The sequence below is a fragment of the Dendrobium catenatum genome, unplaced genomic scaffold (genome assembly GCF_001605985.2).
Source record: "Dendrobium catenatum unplaced genomic scaffold, ASM160598v2 original_scaffold_156526, whole genome shotgun sequence".
NCBI classification, from domain to species: Eukaryota; Viridiplantae; Streptophyta; class Magnoliopsida; order Asparagales; family Orchidaceae; genus Dendrobium; species Dendrobium catenatum.
Window position 1 is genome coordinate 24,662 of NW_021474953.1, and position 21,456 is coordinate 46,117.

The following is a 21,456-nucleotide window of genomic DNA, read 5'->3' on the forward strand; positions in this document are numbered from 1 at the left end:
ATTCAAAATATTTTATCCATGCTATCTGTGCCAAAAGCTCCTCCACCTATTCTCTCTTGCGTGCCAACGAGTTTTTTTCTCATGGCATATCCAGCTTCGAAATACAGACCGTGCTTTTTCTTAGGGCATGCCCTCGAGAGCATAACGACCACCACATGGAGCCCCCAATATCGCGTTCGCACCAATGAATTTATTTTTCAGGCAATTATAGCTCCGATGTACCGGACGTTCATGCCATGAATTATTCTCGGTTCGCCTTGAGGGCATAAAGGATTCAACTTCTGTGAGGAAAAGTTTGTTACACCGTTGCATGTCAGCTTCCCTCTAAAAGGCAAACAAGGCTAATAACACCAAAAATGCTCCGGTAGTTCAAAAAGACCCAAAAAGCTTACATTTTTTTAATTAAGTGAAATGCAATTTTAAAATCTTGAGCATAATTACCTAAAGAGTTAGAAATATATGTAAAGTGTCCTTTAGTGTCAAGGTAAAGATAATAATTATCCATGAAATTTTTCTATTTAATATAATTATATATGATGATAACTTTTAAAAGGATCCAAATCCCAAAATTGCAAAGCTTTTTTTTAGGATAAATCAATACTGTTGCACTCTTTGTATTTGATATGATAATCTTTAACTCCAAATTAAGATCAAATCTAATTATCTTGTCCTTTATTATATTTCTAATGAGTCATGGTTGAGATAATTTGTGGTCTCTTAGGTTTTTTTGGGTTAGTTTTTTACTATAAAAATTAAAATTATTTACTAAAAATTGATTAAAGAAGCAGTAAGAAAGCGGTCTCAAATGAAGCCTTAGTCAAATGTCTATACTAAAAGTGTTTTTTGATCTCAAACATGTTTGAGTTTGTCAACTTTGTAGTTCGTAAGCTCCATAAGCATTTTTCTAAAGTATAATTGATTTATCATAGTTATTTACATGATTTTTTTTAAAATCTTGAATTTGAAGTTTTTTTCACCACTCTCCTTTATTATTATTTACTCACATGAAGTAGTCTAACTTTTAAATGAATTGAGGATAAATTTTGCTTGAGGCCATTATATCAACATATAAAAGTTATATGTTATGCTCTATCAACATATAAAATTAATTTTCATCAATCTCTGTCAATATGTATATAAAGATTTATGAGATCCTAAAAAAAACTTCTTTGTAACATTATCCTTTTACCCTATATCCAAAGAAATGCTCAAGTTGTCTTCTTCTAAAATTTCTCTAATTCTTTAGAAAAATGTGTCTTTTGATTCTCAGATGATATTTGCCGTTTGCCATCAAAGAAATCAAGCCATTTGTAACTGTTCTTTTGAGTTTTATTGTGATATTTGCTATGAATAATGAAACTCTCCAAATTAACTCGGAAAATTATTAGGTGAAGACATCTGATGTAAGATACGTTTGATCATCCACTTAAAATTTGACATGTGGAGGGACATGTTGTATTTATTTTTTACTTTATATATTTAATGTGTCTGCGGAACTTTAAGCCAAGCGCATCAAAAGCACAGTATAAGTGCAAGTAAAGTGAATATAAAATACAATAACAATGCAGTAAAATAGCTCAACAAAATAGCAGCCAAAGCGCAATTAAAGAGCAACTAAAGCGCAAGTAAAGTGCATTAATAAAACACAATAAAAAAACTGTCAAAGCGCAACTAAAGTGCAGTTAAAGCGCACACGAAAAAGTTCAACTAAAATGCACTCCACATATCAAATTTTAAGTGGATGTCTGGACGTATCTCTATGTCCGGTGTCCGCACCTAATAATTTTTCCAATTAACTCAGGTTCTTTCTACAATTTTCAGTACATTTCCTGTAAGAACTACATATGAATCAAGCAGAACTCCCTCACCAACAGGCGAATTATTACGTCCGGTCACCGGACGTCCGGACATCCAATCTAGACGTGCCATATTTTTGGAGAATTTTTTTTTGGGGGGGGGGTTAACTCCTGGCCTCTGTTGTCACTGTATTCTGACAGATGTTAGTGTTAATGTTAACTTCTATTGTATCATTTTCTATTGACTTGTCTTTTGAAGATGCGCCTTAAAGCATCTGGATCCTCTTTGTCGCACGAGTTTTATGCTTTGTTTGGGACGGCTTTCTTGCTACTTCTTAAAACTGTTTTTTTAATACAAAAATTAAAATTTTTGTATAACTATTTTAAGTAGTAAGAAAGTTGTTTCAAGCAAAGGGGCTCCACAATATGTATTCAAAATATTTCATCCATGCTTATCATTAGGTGAAATGCAATTTTAAAATCTTGAGTATAAATACCTAAAGAGTTATAAATATGTCCTCTAGTGTCAAGTTAAAGATAATAATTATCCATGAATTTTTTCTATGTAATAATTTTTTAGTATGATGATAACTTTTAAATGGATGCTTTTGGAGGTCCTCTTATATATATATATTGCTCCCAAAACGGCAGAGCGTTCTCTTAGGATAAATCAAAATTGTTGCACTCTTTGTATTTGATTTGATCATCTTTTAACTCAAAATTAAGATCAAATCTAATTAACTTCTCCTTTATTATATTTCTAATGAGCCATAGTTGTGATTATTTGTGGTATTTTAGGCTTCGTTCGGGACGGTTTTGTTATTATTTCTTAAAATAATTTTTTAGTATAAAAATTAAAATTTATGTATTAAAAAGCTGTTTTAAGAAGCAGTAGCCGAAGTCCAGTATCTATAGAGAGTGTCTTTTGATCTCAGACATCTTTATATCTCGTAAGTTTCATAAGCGTTTTTCTAAAGTATAATTGATCTATCGTGCTTCTTTACATGATTATTTTTTTTAATCTTGAATTTTAAGTTTTTTTTCAGCACTCTTCTTTATTATAATTTACTCACATGAAATAGCTTGGCCATCATATCAATAAAAATTAAAAATTATATGTTATGCTCTATCAACATATTAAATTAATTTTCATCAATCTCTGTGAATATGTTTATAAAGATTTATAAGATCCTTAAAAAAACATCTTTCTAACATTATTCTTTTTCAAAGAAATGCTCAAGTTGTCTTCTTCTAAAATTTCTCCATTCTTTAGGAAAATGTGTCTTTTGATTCTCAGATGATTTTTGCCGTTTGCTATCAAAGAAATCAAGCCATTTGTAACAGAAATTCTTTTGATTTTTATTGTGATATTTGCTATGAATAATGAAACTCTCCCAATCAACTCGGAAAATTATTAGGTGAAGACACCGGACGTAGAGATATGTCCGGTCATCCACTTAAAATTTGACACGTGGTGGGACGTTGTATTTATTTTTTACTTTATATAATTAATGTATTCGCGGAACTTTAAGCCAAGCTCATCAAAAGAGCAGATAAAGTACAGTAAAACACAGTAAAATAGCCCAACAAAATAGCAGCCGAAGCACAATTAAAGTGCAACTAAAGCACATGTAAAATGCAGTAAAAAGCATAATAAAAAAGCAGTCAAATCGCAACTAAAGTACAAGCAAAGCGTAGATAAAGCGCACAAAAAAGCACAATCAAAATGCACTCCACATGTCAAATTTTAAGTGGATGTCCGGATGTATCTCTATATCCGATGTCCGCACCTAATAATTTTCCCAATTAACTCAGGTTCTTTCTACAATTTTCAGTACATTTCCTGTAAGAAATAGCTCGTATGAATAAGCAGTACTCCCTCACCAATAGCCTGGCTAGTATAACTTCGCTATCTGTGGGCTACAAAACACCTGCACCTCAACCAGACTTGCCCTCGACTCATCCCCAAATAGAGATTCTTTCCCATCCTCCCTCCTCGCATAAGACAAACCCAATCTCGACTTCGCCTGCCGAAGATCTCCGACGCCGGAGTTGGTATCAGGTCCGGCGAACCCTCCCATCACCGGTGCCATAGGCGGACCAATCAGGAGTCCATCGGCTCCAAACTGAGGACCTCCCCTCGCATAATCGAATAGCGCAGCGCCACTGCCACCGACTTTGGACAGAACTATTGGCTCATCACCCCCATCTTCATCTTCTTTCCAGTAAAACAAAAAAGCATCAAATGTGTCGTAATAATCATCTGTGCTTCGGTATCCTTCAGGACTGAATGCGCCGAACTTGAAGTTCTTGTCAGTGTAGCCCATCACCACGCAAGGACCTTTGAAATCACAGTGGTTGTGGAAGTCTTTAGCACTGAAGCCATCTGAGGAGGCTAAATAGCAGCACTTGAGCTCCCTTCCTGAAAAAAACCAACAAATATAGAACCAATATGCACCATGAAACAGTTTCAAGCTTGGACACTGGAGAAAGAAAGAAAGAAAGAGGCAGAGCAATAAGCACTTTCCAACCGCGATTACCTCTGAGGTGAGTTTTAGCGAGCAGAGAATGAGGGAAAGGGAGACTGATCTCATGGTACTTAGGCTGTGGTTTCTGCTGTTCTGCACTGCGGTTTTTGGTCCAATCAAAGAAGCATCTGGTGGTCCTTCGCCACCTAGAAGTGGGAGGATAAGCGACCATGCAAGCCATAATGAGTCTGAATGATTCAAAACAGAAGATCGGTGTTATTGTTTCTCCATGCATTTTCAGGAGAAATTATTCTGGGCGGAGACCCATTGTAGAATGTGATCTGGAAATCAATCAGAATACGTCATGTTATCAAATTGCGGTACCTAGCAGTACCGAACCTCGGTATTGAGCATAGGTTAATGTGACACATTATGATTGATCTCCAGACGATGATCGTAGCACAATAATTAATCCATTTCGTGGCTACCATGCACCTTATCCATGAACATGATACCTTATCCAATATTTGCCAACAACTTATTGGACATGGTTGTTCGGAATGCCTGTTCTGCTCAAACAGGAAACACAAAAACAAAGAAATGAACTTGTTAAATTCTTGCAGGATGAGTACTCACGATTAGATTTCCTATTAATCCAAGTTATAAATTTTATAAGGAATTTATTTTTCTAAGTGAAAATAAAAAATAGTAGATTTCAAGTTCAATTGATGATGAAATGATCATAAATAATAGATAATTTCAACAAGAATTTAAAAATTCAATTTACACAAAATTATATTTCTTAATTATCACTTTCTAATCAAAATCAAGAACACTAAACTGTCCAATAACAGATCATATAAAAATAAATAAAAATGAAATTAATTTATCAAAGAGGAAAAATCAAGCCTCACACAGATATAAAAAGATGACTTTCCTTAAAATTCACACTTATAATTTCATTGAAAGAATAATATACCCAACTTGTACTCATAAATAAATAAGGACAGATTTCATTGAAATTATGACAATCAAGTAAATTAATATAAATTTAAAAATAAAATATAACATTTATGCAAAGAAATAACTTCTTAGTTCTGATCATTGACATGTCTTCAAAATAAAAAAAATAAAGAATAAACTAACAAATAAAAAATAATAATAAACTAAGATTAATTATTCATGTGATGCTTCCAATGAAAATAAATATGAATTATTCAAAATTTTCCAACTTGGATAAATTATGCTCTCATAATCGTTTTTTTTTTTCAACTTTGTTTTATGGAGGTACATGTGTCTTATATAGCAGATTATTGAATATTACAACAGATTCATAATGAGATATGAAAGAAACTGTGGTAGAGGAGAAATTATTCTGTGCGAACTCCGAATGAAGAGGATAGTCCGGATGATGTATGGACTGCGTATTTGTATATATGCAGCAAATACTAAGCCAATCATTAGTTGTGAGTAATTATTGAATATTTAGTGAATGTTTGCTGCATATCTACAAATACGCAGTTCATACTCAGTTCATACATAGTCCATACGCAACATACAGACGATCCTCTACGTGCGGAGTACGCACAAAATAATTTCTCGTGGTAGAGACATCCAAGTATCCAACTGACCATCTGTCTGCTCATCACATTCTGACTTCATCTGAACTGTAGGATACAATTTGCCCATCAATCAATATGTAACAGTATACAACAGAGGCAAACATGTAGAAAACTCTGCAATTCTTTACATAAAACGATGAACACAAGAATACGCCATGAGATTTCCCTAATTTGGGTGGGGATGAGCCATGAGGATTGATATTAGAACTTTCAGATCAACTTTATCTTTGGAAACAACAGCAAAAAGAAAAAAACAAAAGAAGGCAAATGATTTTTTGTATACAAGAAGCCCAAATTTAATCATATCACTGCATAATGTGTGCTATAGATTACACCTGAAAATACATTTAAATGTATGCAAAATCCATGAAAGCCAGGATGATACCCGGCAAGTCATCACCTAAGATGCATTGCTTCCAGTAGAAGCTTCCACAGTCTCCTTCACTTCCATCTGAACTTCAGGAACCAAATTTGCATTGTCTTGAGACTGCAGTTCTGACAAAATCTCGGATTCTGAAGCCATTGAAGCTTGGACTGTTGAGGAAGCAGATTCAGGAAGAACTGAGGCTTGAACGGATGGAGAGGTTTCAGGTGCAGGCGGGACTAAAGCTTCCACTGTAGCAGCTGGTTTGAATTTGTTGATGTAGTAACTCAAAGGAGGGCCATTGTAATCCACTCTCTGAACTGGTGGTTCATTCTTGTAGACTTGAATAAGCACGGACGATGCTGCTGCGATAGAGATGAGAGCTACACCTGCAGTGATTGCTGCTATGTTCTCTGCGCCATCCGCTGATGTACCTGCATTGCCTGAGCTTATTGCACTTTCTGCCACATACACCGATGGCTGAGGAATGGAGAACCAGTAAAGATTATCAGGTTTATCAAGCAGATCAACAAACGATTACAAAATTCATTAGCATCGTAGATTATGTGGGCCGTCGTAGCATTCCCTTCTAATAAATGAAGTGGTCCAAAACTAATTCATGGGGTTTTACGAGATAATAATTATCACCCTTCATTCTAAATCAGACTAAAGTTACAACAACAACAACAACATCAAGCCTTTATCCCACTACGTGGGGTAAAATCTTACTCACAAAAATATTTTGGTTAATATTCTTTAAATTTTATCTGAAAGAGTCTACTTACTACATATTTGCTTTTATTGGTCAAACAAAAGGATTGGTTGCATCTAAGGGTCCCTTTGGTTGCTTGTAGAAAGAATGTGATGATTTGTTTTTGCTCATTTTCAGCGTGAAAATGAATTTCTGACGGGTTTGTGTAGCTTCAAATCCACATTGATTTGTATCTAAACCTAACAAAGTGATTAAACTAACAAATTCCATCATTTTCTCTATGTACGAGCAAAGCCCTTAAGGAACTAAGTTTGCTAACAAATCTCACACTTTGGATCTTATAGATGAATACATGTCAAGAAAAATCTAGGCATAGGCATGCACGATATCCTCAAGCATTTTGAGAAAGATGATGCATTCATGAAAAATGGCAACCTCACTCTGATAACCAAGGATTTATTTTACATTTTAGTATATAAATTTCCTTTTGTGTTCGTTTGAATAGTTTAAGATTTCATTTGGGACGGTTTTTTGACAGTTTCTTAAAGCATCTTTATAGTATAAAAATTAATTTTTTTTATTAAAAAACTGCTTTAAGAAGCAGCAAAAAAGCCGTCCCAAACAAAGCCTAAGGCTTCAATGTGGGAAGAAATGAATTCACATGTACTCAACAGCAAACAACGTAGCTTTAACAGTTCAAATCACAACCTCAATGGAGTAAATGTTTGTCTGCCCAGCAGTATCTTTCTCTACATATCCAGTCCAACCTTTTTTCCGAGGAGGAAAAGTTCCAACAACCTTAGTTCTATCTCCAGCCAACCATTCCATGCTCACCTTTCCAACCTGAAATAAAAATCTTTCATTAGTAAGGAGGTCGGGGGCAACCCTGCTACATGATTGAGCCAGATAAAAGTTCTTTATCAGAAAACAAGGAGAAAACAACTGCAACAATTATCAACCTCTGAGAATAGAGGCCAGAAACACTCTCCATGTTTGGAATCTCATACACTGTTTTCAACGGCAGAAAATAATTCAAATTTGTTTGTTCTTGCGCAATTGGCACGCTACCATATTTGCTATTTTAACCCGGAAAGCATATTATGCACCAAGTGGTGATTGCTTGATGGACTGAAATTTTTTGAAATGCCAAGTATTTTCAAATCATTTATATTAAACTTTGGAGTATGTTAAAGATTTTCTGAAAAAGTTTTTTTGCATATAGACGAATTAAATGATAAGATGGTTGGTAAAAAATAAATAATAATTTTTTGTCAGTTAAACGATTTACCATAAGCAAATAATTAGATCACTAATCAAAACACTAATTAGCTAAAATGATTGGTGATTAAAACAGTATATACAATAATGGATCACAATTATTAAATCAACTGCTAATAAAGCTTGACAATAGTTCCATTACTGGGCCAGAAATAAAACAAAAATATGAACTTATTACAATACTTAAAAGAAATGTTACTAATTAAATTATAACAAGGGTGTGATTAGTTTCCTGCCATTTAGTCAGAATTTAAGTTGCATAGCAAACAAAGAACCATAAGAAGTGAGAATGATACTGCAACATATGAAGTGAGAATGATATAAACGAGCCAAGCTTGAGCAAGCTCAAGTATTGTTTGGCTCGGTTTGTTAAGCAAATGAATTGAAATTTTTTGTTTGAGTTTGGCTCACTTTCTTTCGAGTAGAATATAAATTGTTCTAAAGTTCATATGAATTAAAAAATAAACATGTCACCACATATATATATACATTAACGCACACAAACATACTAATTAAATTATATCAAGTTGGACAAATCAAACAAGACCATATTAGTGTAAATGTTGTTAAATAAACGAGTTTAAAAAAAGTAAAACTGGAGCTAAACACACCAACATAAACAATAAGCTATTTTAATAGCTTCAACAATGATGGCTTAGATTGGTTCATAAGCTATGATGCACCGACACTTCTCCTCAAAGAGGCGTGCAGTGTCCGACACCGTGTCCGACACGACACTCGTCCGACACTCCTCCGACACGTGTCGAACACACCGAAAACGTGTCTGATTAAAAAATATATATATTAAAAACTAATTGGACACGCGTGTCCGACATGTGTATTTTAAATATTTTATAATTTTTTTAAAAAATATATAATTTCTTATGTTTGGCGAGATTTAAAATAAATTTCTTATTTCCTATCCACAACACCAAATCAACGTCTACATTTAATACCCATTCATCGAATATTCTCGTTTTCATTTCATTGGCAATGAAGGTATTTTCATCTCCTCTCTTTTTGTACAATTACAAATCTTTCTCTTGTTGAACCAGAGTTGAAATTAGTGATATTCAATGATGATGATATTGAAGACCAAAAACAAACCTCTAAAGCTAATCCTAGTAGTTGAAGCTTGAATGCTTGATGTTGTAGTAAGTGATTATTTGCTTATATTTTTGTGGTTGTATTAGATATTTTGTACTAAATATTTTATATTATAAGTTAGACAAGCTATCATATCATTCTTTTATTATTGTTTGTCATTTTTAATATGATATTACATTAATATATATACACTATTTAAAAAAAATGTATTGTCGTGTCCACGCCGTATCCGTGTCCTATATTTAAAAAAAAAGCCATGTCCCGTGTCCGTGTCGTGTCATTTCACCGTGTCTGTGTCCGTGCATCATAGTTCATAAGTAAATAGTACACTATAATTTGCAATTAATAAGTGAAAATGATACAAATTGGGCACTAAGAGAATATTTGATAATTGTTCATGCTGCCAATGATGCATATTAATAAGATCTTCAGCAATCATCATCATTAGCCAAACAATGAACATTGAGTTGGAGTAAGTAGGCATATCAAAAAAGCTTATCAATTTCAAAAAACGTGCATTCAGCTTGATAAAAAGTTTATGTGCAGTTCATTCATCAGATAAGCAAGTTGATATTGAATAATTATTTTAAGCTCATTTTCTTAATGAGTTGAATACAAATAGAGCCTTGTCCAATTGTGTTTAGCTCATTATTGACTAAAAAACAAATCAATAAATAAAGAAAGAAAAATTTGTGTATCAGGATATCCTGAGAAAAAAAAATCATTGTGATAAACTTTGAAAAACCTTGGATTTGTTTTGAAATGATTGAAATATATAAGTAAATTATATTGCATTCATCTCAAAGTGAATCCAAGGGTCTTAAAGACTTTCATGAACAAAAAATTATTTAGTATATCTTGACTCAAAATTTTCCCATATATAGTAGACAAATAGAATGATTCTATCATGTTTAAATTGTTATTTGTTTAAAGTCAGCTAGCATTTAGCTAGATTTTGACTCAAATTCAAATAAGCCGAACATGAACACGATGCTCACAAACAATTTCAAACATGAGCCAATTTCAAATAAATGAAAATTGTAACAAGATGAGTATAAATATGAAGTAAGCTCACTCAAGCTTGTTTACAGCCCTAGCTAGGAGTAAGTGAGGGCTCAACTAGTTGAATAGGAGTATAACACACCGAACCAACCATCGAGCCATTTTTATAATTCTAATAATGAGGGAACATACTAGTTTATGACAAAATAATTAACTATAATTAACAATAATAAGTGATTATGATATAGCTTGAGCACTAATTTAGAGAATATTTGATAATGTACCAAAAATGCATATGAATAAGATTGCACCAAATATAATCATCATCATCATCATGGATTCATGTTGAGTGCTACATGAGGTGTTAAACTTATTTTAGGTAAATCTTTAAGAAATATTTTCATTAATGTTACTTCCAGACAACCCATGATTCTTCATGATCCTTCAGCTATGTATTTATCTGCATATCTAATGCACGCTTTTATCAACAATTTGTTGTACATGTTTTTAATACTCTTAATACTTCATATTAATATGTTAGACCGGTCCTCCCTGGACCGGTCCAGCCGGCCCAATCCAGCGGGCCGGTTCGCGTCTACCGAAGGAGGCGGGCGGAGAAAGGAGCGGAAGTCGCAAGGAGGCTAGAGGTGGGGCCCCTTTGAATTTCAAATGGTTTCTTGGAGCCAAAACGAAGGGAAGTGAGGGCAATTAGGTCATTTTGTGTCTATTTTGAATTGTATGCATTAAGTAGGGAGTAATGGGGTGGTTTAGGGTTATGTGATTGTTTTGAAGTTTTCTCTTGTTCTTCTTGTTGATTTGGGCTCTAGATCGTATTCTAGAGACTTGGGAGAGTGCGATCCTCCTCTCGAATAGAGGATCCTTGTATCTTTGCTATTTTCCTTTCATCTTCTAGTAAAATACAAGTTCTTACTTCGTGTTTCTATCATTTTTCTCGTGTTTTTCCCACTGTTTGGCTGATTTCCTGCTGTGGACAGCAGTTTTGCTGTGAGATCTTTGACTAAAGTGATTAGGAAATACTTGGAATCAAGTATTTCCTATCATAATACTTCATATTTATACATATTTTTAATAATAAATATATAATATTATGCATCATGTTTAATATAGCATGTGTCGCACTATGTGTTATGTGCTATGGCTCCATAGGAAACTTTGCGCTAAGTCGCACCATTTGTTGTCGATAAGTATGACCCGAACCAAATCAAAATATAGTAAAATATAATCGAAAATGAACATTTTGGTTCAATTTCATGTTAGGTCATTTTCGGGTGTCAATTTGGATTCATGAGTCAAATTTGAGTGTTTAACTAATAGCATCAAACTTATAATCAGTTATATTTGATTAAAGCTCTATTATGTGAAATAAATAAAAAAATAAATGAACGAGCTTGAACAAGGTCATATTTCTCAGCTCATTTACAACCATATTAAAATGGGAAATTTATCCATATCTTGAGCGGATCTTATCAAGAGGAAGATTGGTCCTATAGATATAATAATATATGAAAGATACTTAAACATATATGAACTATGTATCATTTTATCTTCTAATCAAACTAACTAATCACTGTTACTCTTACTCTTACAGCCACTAAAATTATATATCATGCCCTCAATTTTTGTTTTACCAATCCTAAGCTTTTTATCATCTAAACATTTTCTCCCATGTTAACTTTTAGCATATTTTCATGTCTCATCAACTAAAATTATGCCATCTACAAAAAAAAAAAAACATCAAAGCTCCTCATTTTAAATATTTATTATAAGAAAGCATATAAATGATAATGAATCAGTAACTAACACACATCAACATATATTCAATTGAACAGAAATTTAATAATTTAATTTATAAATTACATAATTTTAATTATTTAATAACTCAGAATCTATCACTTCATCCTCTTCAATTTGTGGCTAAAACTAAAATCCTAGTACTTCATCGACATCATGGTTTCCTTTTCAGAGGTCCAGGCAGCATAAATACTGGATACCTTCAAAATAATCTTGAATAACAAGCATTGCAAAAGAGCATTACCGGTCAAGACCACACTTTCCATCAAAATGGGAGAAAAGATCTCAAAAAACTATAGGAAACTTGAATAAAGTTTTGTGGGTTGATAGGAAATACTTGATTTCAAGTAGTTCCTAGCCAAATCTGAAGTAAAACAGCAAGAACAACTGCTGTTTACAGCGGTGGACAGCAGGTGATCACAGGAAAACAACAAAAACTAGAGAGAAAACTCAAGTCAAGACTTGTATTTCACTAGTAGATGAATAAAATATCAAGATACAATTGATCCTCAATTCAAGAGGAGGATCGATCTCTCCAAATCTCTGGCAACGCCAAGAGCCCAAAGAAAACCTAAATCTAAGAGATCTCAAATTTTCAGCCAAATTCAAGTTGATCAAATCCTAGGAAAATCAACTATTTAATGCATACAAATCAAAACGAAATCCCTAAACAGTCCCTACATTCAAATTCCCTCCTAATCTTCCTCAAAATTTCTTCATAAAACGCTCCTGCAAGGCGAGCGGCTCGCACGACCTCCGCCCAGGCTGAAAACTTCCGCTGCACGCGTTTGGGCTGGTCCTGCGTGGACCGGCTGGATCAGTCTGACAATACTCCCCTCCCGAAAATCCACCTTGTCCTCAAGGTGGAGATATTCTCGTGTTCCGGTGGAGGTGGCCATCCTTGAGGGGACTGAAAATCCTTAATGTATTACTGAACCAAGGGCTGCACTGAAAGAGAAACATTCCCTCCCTATTCCAATCTGATCGCATCCAGCCTGTGTAGTTCCACCAGATAATCTTCCCCCACCTCTTGTACGTCCCTAACCATGGTCTTAAGTGATGTGATGGCTTTTGATAGCCCTGCATCTCCCCTTATGACCATCCTTCTCCCATCCATTATTAATTCCATCGTGAGTGCTCCCCAATTGTCCTTAGTTTCCCCCAAGGTTTGCAACCACTTCATCCCCAGGATGACATCAGTGCTTCCTAACTCTAATGAAAGAAAGTCCCCCCTTACTTGAATCCCCTGTATGGTCAACACCGCTCCTTTATAGATTCCCTGGCCTTTCTCCACCTTCCCTATACCCATCATCACCCCATAACAACCGGTGTCCACCAATTTCACTCCTAGTTGGTTGACAACCTGAGTGGAAATGAAATTATGGGTAGCCCCGCTATTAATTAGCACCACCACCTCACGGCCAGCTATCTCTTCCAAGGTTTAAAATTGCGTAATTAATCCTCGAGGCGGTTTTCGTCCGTGAGGCGAGGCGTAAGCCTCGAGGCGGTCTGAGGCGAAAGCCTCACGGACACAGAATTGCGTAAATGAGAAATTAAGGATTTTAGCAGGTAAATAATAGCAATATTCTATCTTATAATAAAAACATCTAAATGATATAATAAAATAGTGAAAAGTAAGAAAATAGATGCAATAAAATCATGTCCCAATGTACAAAATCACAAAATATTAATTTAACAAAACTCCCAAAGTACAAAGAACATATAAAATGCAATCATATCCCATCACTAAATGGGTATTCAAGGGAATCTTTTGTGGAGTACTCCTAGAGGGAGGCCAGACACTTCAACTTCGCCGGAGAGAGGCGGCGCCGGCTGGAGAGGCGGCGGGAAGGGAAGCCGACGGTGCGGTATGCCGTCTGTTTCGCGAACAGAGAAGGAAATTTTCGGAAAACAGGGAACCCGTGCGGGATGAAGGGAAGAAGAGGATTCATTTTAAGTAGGTGGGGCCATTTCTATGAGGCGTACGCCTCACCCAGAATTGCGCAATTGCCCCTATGAGGCGCGCCTCAGACCAGGTGAGGCGTACGCCTCTGTCATGTGAGGAATTGCGTAAGCCTCGAGGCTTTTTTTGGTCAAATTACGCAGCCTCAAGGCGCGCCTCTTATTGCGCAATTTTAAACAGAGATCTCTCCTTTTTCTTTCATAGTGTGACTCGGAGTGAATCCCACTACAGAGTTCAGAGAGACTTCTGCCACATCCAGGTGCAGCTTCCCCTCTTCAGATCTGCTCCCACCTCCCTCCTCATCTTCCTTGTCTTCACAGACAATGAGAACCTGAAGAGTTCGGTCCTTGCACCTATGCCCCGGCATGTACTTCTCATCACATCTAAAGCGCAACCCCTTTGTCCTCTTATCCTGCATCTCCTTCTCTGTCATCCTCTTGAAATTTTCCTCACTCCCTCCTACTGGCTTCTCCCTGGTGGTCTTATTAATGTTGCATGAAGCAGGCCGCTTGGGTGCTAGAAGAGTGGTCGTCGTCCCATAAGATCCCCCTGAATAGTTTCCTCGAGCCCCTCTTTCTGACTTCTTCTGATCTTCCACCAACTGCGCCAGCTCCATAGCCTTCCCTAGGTTCCTCGGCTCCAACACCTTGACCGTTGTTCTTATCTCAGGTTTAAGCCCCTTCATGAAATTCTCTTCTGGCGGACCCCGAAATGTGATCTAATCTGCTAGCCAAGTACTCAAACCTGTCCCGGTAATTTGCCACAGTCCTCTCCTGAGTCAAGGCAAAGAATTGCTCATAGAAATCTCCTCCCTCATCGGTTTGTAAACGCTCTAATAAGCAATCTTTGTACTCTCCAGCTCCGGATGGGCACCCTCCTGTCACGCTACTGATACCGTTATAAAGCATTTCCTTCCAAGCACAATCCCGCCGCCGTCAGCTTCTCTTCCTTTGTCAGCCTGTTGACAGCGAAGTAACGCTCCACCTTGTAGATCCAGCCATGGCCGTCTTCGCCCTCAAAGACGGGCATTTTCAGCTTCCTCACCCATGGGTCTCCCCCGTGTCCCCTGAATCCTCCATAACCTCCCATCCCTCGAAGATGAGGTGCTCCCCAACTGTCACGATCTTCCCTCCGACGATTATACCCGAACCCTTCTTCATATTCTCCTCTTCTCCCTTCAAAATCATCACCTCGATGCTGAATTCCTTCAAATTCAGCACCTCGACGACGAAGTTCCTCCCTTCTTCCTTCAAAATCAGCCCCTCGACTCTGAACTCTTTCGAATTCAACACCTCGGCGATGAAATTCCTCCCTTCTCCCTTTAAAATCAGCACCTCCACGCTGGATTCTCTCAAATTCAGCACATGGACGATGAAATTCTTCTCTTCTTCCGACAAAATCAACCTCCCGTTTGTCGTATCCTCTACTCATCTCTCTTCTAGAAAGCGGTTCTAGAGAGGGCATGTCGTTCTCCTCCTCCAGGATCTCCACCTCCAAATTACTCCTCCCCCGCAACGGGTTTGGATTTCCTCCCATGTCATGGCCGTCGGTGGTCTCTCTTACTTCCGATGTCGCCGTATTGGTCTTCATTTCAAGTAATTTCTTCATCATTTCTTCAATCACGGTGAACTTCTCCTCCAAGTTTTATTGTTGGAGGTGATTTGATTTTGAAAGTCGAAGAATCTTCCCTCCAAATCGGATTTCAATTGTCCGATTTCGCCTTCCAAGACTTCTACCTTCTTTTTGGCCATCATTCTTCCCAACGGATCTCAGTAACTCACTTCTGGAAACCAAAAGCTCGCTGAAAAATCAAGATTTCAGCCGCCTAAGGTCCCAAATCGATGCTCTGATACCAATTTGATAGGAAATACTTGAAACCAAGATACAATTGATCCTCAATTCGAGAGGAAGATCGATCTCTCCCAAATCTCTGGCAACGCCAATAGCCCAAAGAAAACCTAAATCTAAGAGATCTCAAATTTTCAGCCAAATTCAAGATGATCAAACCCTAGGAAAATCAACTATTTAATGCATACAAATCAAAAGGAAATCTTTAAATAGTCCCTACATTCAAATTATCTCCTAATCTTCCTCAAAATTTCTTCCTAAAACGCTCCCGCAAGGCGAGCAGCCTCCGCCCAGACAAAACACTTCCGCTGCGCGCGCCTGGGCTGGTCCTGCGTGGACCGGTCTAACACACACACACACACATAATATATATATATATATATATATATATATATATGCATGAAAAACTATATTTCAATTTTGATAAATTAATGTTAGTGGTATTTTTTTATATGATTTAGATATTAAGATGTTATATACATAAATATAAAGATATTGGTGTTATATATACCAAAGAATTTAGTGGCATGTATGTAAATTCCCCTGAAAAATCAAAATAAGAGAATTAGGATCTAAAAAGTTACTGTTGGATAGAACAATGAAAGAGCAGAGCAGAAGATTAAAACCGGTGGCATAAGCCATAAGAAGTGTGCAGTTCAAATATGTTATTAGCAGCATGTTAATACTTATATAATATCCTTCTCTTACAAGGCGTAAAGTTCCACATTTAGGGCATGTTTAGCTACAAGTAGGATTTAATCCGAGTAAGATTCAGTAAATTTTATAAATCCAGATTCAGGAAATACTGGAGGTGTTAAATCCAAAAAACTATCTGGCATTTCCGATGTTAAATCCTAGTAAATTGCTTCACAGATATTTTCAAATTTTAGTATTAAATGAAAGATAGAATAGACAATGTGAGAAGAAGTGGTATAAATCTCCTAAATCCTACTTCCCATGACCTTACTAAATCCGAAATAAAACGCTAGGAAAATAAAAATTTAAGATGTTAGTAGGATTCATGTAGCTCAAAAAACCATTTAACAATATTTAGCCTAAATTATGGCCAAAACTTGCAACCAAACAAGCCCTAAGAGTAGCAGGAATTCACAAAAGGATACTCACACTATAATTAGGAATAAACACAAGAAATCTTTCTAACAAGAATATTAAAAAAAAAAAAGAAATTTAACATGAGTGGACCTAAAAGAAGATTGGGGAAACAATCCCAAATGAAAAAGATCAGTACAAGCAACCAGAAGCTAAAATAAGATACATTGAAAAGAGAGAGAGAGAGAGAGAGAGAGGGTTGATAGTGCGCATACCTCCTTATCAGGGGCACACTCATCGACGTTGCAATCCGATTCTTCGGTACTGGACGAAGCGTTCACAGAGAAGAGGCTTGCCGTCTTTCTCTTGGGCCATCCAGGCTTTGAGAGAATCCTCTGAGATGAGAACGCGCAGCTGCTCGCAGATATCAACGACTGCGAAGCGCAGGCCATGGCGGAGCTGAATCTTTCTGAACAGGACGATAAAGGATAAAAACTTCTCCTTTCTCTCTACCGCCGTCTGTAAAATATTGTTTATGAAATTGTTTTATTATTTTGATAAAATTACCTAAAATTTCTTATTATATATATCAGTTAGGAAAATAATAATTTTATATATTTAGATAAATCAATATTAAATTAATAAGAATAAAATAAAATAAATACATGAGTTATAACTAACTGTATTATTCGAAATTTATTTAAACAGTTTTATAATGAAAAAATAATTATATTACTTTTATAAATAAATATTTTTTAAATTTTATTGCCTTGCTTCTAGTTGAGCAAAATCAGGGGTAATAATATCCATCTTCTTGGCTGGTTTTTCGGTGGAATGCAAATGAGCCACGTCTTGCTAGTTTTGCAACAAGCATGGAAAAATATCACAGAGCGCATATTTTCTTATTTGCTTGGAAAAAAAAATTTTGAGAGCTAAAATTAATATTTTGTAATATTCTTTAACATTAGTTAGTGTTGACATTGTAAATTTTAAACAATAAAAATTAGTGCTGAACATTATTAAAAAATTATTAATTTTAATTTAATAAATTAAAAAAAAATTATTACTCTAGAATAATTTTGTGCTTAATATTATCAATATTAAATTAATATTAATATCATGTTAATACTAATATCATCTAGAATACTAATATCAGCTAGAATTAAGAACAATAAGAAAATATTAGTGCAATAATTTCTTAGGTAAGCTCGCAAAAAAAATCTCATTTAAATTAGCTTTAGACTCCTCCGTTTGGGATAGCTTTTTATTGATTTTTAAAATAACTTTTTTGTACAAAATCTTTTTGAAAAGTCATTTTAGAAAGCAACAAGAAAGCTATCCCAAACAAAATCTTAGTCTTTATCATGCTTATTTTGAGTTTGAGTTTTGATTAATTGATTGACTTTAAGTTTAAATTTAATTCAACAATATTGAGCTAACTCATGTGATAATTCATTTTATGAACTCTTAAAGATATGAAATATGAGGAGTTATGAGAAAGACATAGCATGAAAGAGGGCTTTGTTTCAAGTAGTTCACATGTGGTTAAGTGAAGAGAAAAAGTAACTAAGCAAGAAAGAATGAGATTATAAGGCTCTCTCAAGTTACCATACCAATAAAAGAGAGAATCTTAGGACCCATATAAGTCTCCTCTAGATGTGATGAAGCATAAGGCAAGGCTCTCATCAAGACAAACATGAATTACAAGGACTGATTGTTTTGACATGGAGCAAGTAGTTGATATAAAAAAAAAATTCTAAACAATGCGAAGAGCTTTTTTATTTTTTTAAATCTTATAAGCACTATATTGTGTACCTTTTTTCTCCTCTAAAACCGTTATAGGTACATGAAATTATAAGCAAATAAGAATATATCCTTTTGTTTTTGGAGCTCTTGATCTATTAGTAAGGAAGATAGATATGAGTAAAAAAAATGTCCATATCATATAGGCTCATTGGATTTAGTTGGTTCACATAAGGACTTGAACTATTTTAATAGGTAGACTAACTCAATAGATTGTTCTTAGCAAACAAGTGTGAGAACTTCAGGTGGGAAAGATAATTGTTACATCATCTTATCAAGCCCTTAACTTATCTATGTATTTCCTTAGAAGATGTGAGGTTTTAATGAATGTTTTATTAAAGTAGGGTAATATATATGGTTTCATATTGGTCTTTTTTGCATTGGGGATGAAGATTTAGGCTCATTGGATCTTTCCCTCTTCAATAGTATCTTCTCAATGACTTCATTATTTTCCTACATCAATATTACTCAATTAAATCTAAATCATTTAATTTGAATTTTTGGTGGTCCCACTAATATTAATATGAAATATACATTGATACATAAGCAAAATGTGCGGTGGATAATTAATTCATGTCACATATCAATTTTGCTCCAGACCAAAATGACTCTTGATTGAGAGTATTTTGACCCTGCCACTGATCAAAGGATGAAAAATTAAACCATCTCACTATTTGGATTATATGTTGAACTATCATGCTCTAAGGATGATTAAGGGATTAAAGTATGATTAGGCCCCAAGGTTAGTATTGACTTAAACAAATGTATGCCAACGGCTTTGAGATCAGTATCATTAGGGTTGCTAATTAGAATAATAGATGTACGTTAAAACCTCAAGATTAGTATGATTCACTATGTATGAAGTACAAAAGTCACAACCCCACCTTAACCTTACTAAGGCTTCACTTGGGACGGCTTTTTTACTATTTTTATAGTGGCTTTTTAGTACTGAAAAGCTGCTTTAAGAATCAGGAAGAAAACCGTCCCAAATGAAGCCTAAATAAAGAGCTTCTGTCACAGCATACCTTGTTGAAATACCAAAATTAATCACAAGCTATTTTAGGGCAAAATCAAAGTATAAGATGCATCTCAGCAAACAAATAGGAAATCAAATTAGAATCACTAACATGGGCCTTCACTGAGCTCACAAAATATTTCATATCTTAGCAGTGATCACAGGCATTCACTACAATCACAATACGTTACAAAGATCTAATACATAAAATTTCTATCTTTCCCCTCGTTGTTCAGGCGTAAGGCCTCCACTGCCACAATTGGGGCAGCTCTTCAAGCCAAACCCTTGGCAATCATAGCACCTGGAAGCCCAAAAAATAACCATCATGAGAACATCACAAAATCCCAAAGAGTAAAGAGAACTCTAGTAGAATTTGCTAATTAATGGCTGAAGAAACTTACTTCCATCTTTCAAAAATATTGCCATTTTTCTTGTTCTTTCCAGTTCCCTGCATGCAATGAAATGTTACAATACAAAGAAATCTAATTTGTTTTGTTAATTACATTTTAATGAAGGAATGGGGATAACAGAGCTAGTTAAAGAATAACCTTGCAGCCAGGACACTCAATTGCTCCACGACCACGGCAAGTCCTGCAACCTTTAGAAGTCTGCAGACATCCATAATTATATTATAACTTCTTTAATCAGCTGGACTGAATTCGAGCTAATTATCCACTCTTGCAAGAATGTTTGGAAAAATCGAGCTAAATTGACAGCCGTAGTTATTTGATCAGTAAATGTTACAACTTACAAACAAAAACAGAAAAAATTACTGATCTGTAGAGTTAAAAATATATTATATTCTTTTGTAAGGGCAGTTCACAATAGATATACAGGCAATTGCAAGAAAGTTTTGTGAACTGTCGCTCCATTCTTTCTTCTTTCTGATTATGTTTTATGAAGAGTTCCTTGTTCTACATCACATCTGAATCTTTTTGGGACTAGTCAATTGATTTATATTTTCTTATGAAAAATAGGCAGAAAGACTAAAATGTGCATGCAAATGGTTACTTAATATTCCATGGAAAAACTGGCTGCTTACCTGACTAATGGCTGAAGATCCTGATTTGGATGCATGTATCCTCCCCTTTTTTGTGCCAAGTAACTCCGAGGAAGAGAGCTTGCAGGGATAGGGTGCTCTTGTAAGCGAATAAACCATGGCCATCTACTTCTCTTCTATATGCGTGCGTGTGTGTGAGAGAGAGTGAGAGAGAGAGAGAGAGATGAATGACGAGCTGAGGCCAAAGAGAAGAAGCTGGATATACGGATAATGAAAGAAATCCGAGCCGTGCATTTTGTTGGCTGGAAATAATTAACCTGATTAAGGGCATTTTTAATGGAACTGCAAACACCCGTTTGTCGTTCTTTCGTCGTCCCTACCGAGCGGCAATTTTGACGTTATTTCATCGCATGTGAACAGTGCGTCAGCAATATTGACGTCGCATTTTGACGTATTACTGTATTTTGGCCATTTGTTTTTTTTTATTCAAAAATTATATAAAATGAAGTATGTGAAAGAATATACTATAAATATTATGTTTTTGGTCTTAGAAAATGGAGTTCGGTTGGAGACAAATTACTGCATTTTGACGTATTACTGTATTTTGGAGTGAAAA

At 35.3% G+C, this 21,456-nt stretch overlaps 3 protein-coding genes across 3 annotated transcripts; all 3 read right to left on the reverse strand.

The window, feature by feature from the left end:
* Positions 1-3,412: 3,412 nt before the first annotated feature.
* Positions 3,413-4,768, reverse strand: LOC110105390. The gene is made up of 2 exons (XM_020834868.2): positions 4,337-4,768; positions 3,413-4,218 (listed from the first exon to the last, which is right to left on the reverse strand). The coding sequence occupies exons 1-2, from the start codon at positions 4,557-4,559 to the stop codon at positions 3,692-3,694; spliced, it is 750 nt and encodes a 249-aa protein (XP_020690527.2). The 5' UTR covers positions 4,560-4,768; the 3' UTR covers positions 3,413-3,691.
* A 1,313-nt stretch (positions 4,769-6,081) lies between these two features.
* LOC110105394 (protein MAINTENANCE OF PSII UNDER HIGH LIGHT 1) lies at positions 6,082-17,550 on the reverse strand. The gene is made up of 3 exons (XM_020834875.2): positions 17,298-17,550; positions 7,671-7,805; positions 6,082-6,730 (listed from the first exon to the last, which is right to left on the reverse strand). The coding sequence occupies exons 1-3, from the start codon at positions 17,472-17,474 to the stop codon at positions 6,287-6,289; spliced, it is 756 nt and encodes a 251-aa protein (XP_020690534.1). The 5' UTR covers positions 17,475-17,550; the 3' UTR covers positions 6,082-6,286.
* A 2,351-nt stretch (positions 17,551-19,901) lies between these two features.
* LOC110105393 (protein PHOTOSYSTEM I ASSEMBLY 2, chloroplastic) lies at positions 19,902-21,127 on the reverse strand. The gene is made up of 4 exons (XM_020834874.2): positions 20,883-21,127; positions 20,389-20,448; positions 20,242-20,288; positions 19,902-20,141 (listed from the first exon to the last, which is right to left on the reverse strand). The coding sequence occupies exons 1-4, from the start codon at positions 21,003-21,005 to the stop codon at positions 20,054-20,056; spliced, it is 318 nt and encodes a 105-aa protein (XP_020690533.1). The 5' UTR covers positions 21,006-21,127; the 3' UTR covers positions 19,902-20,053.
* Positions 21,128-21,456: the final 329 nt, after the last annotated feature.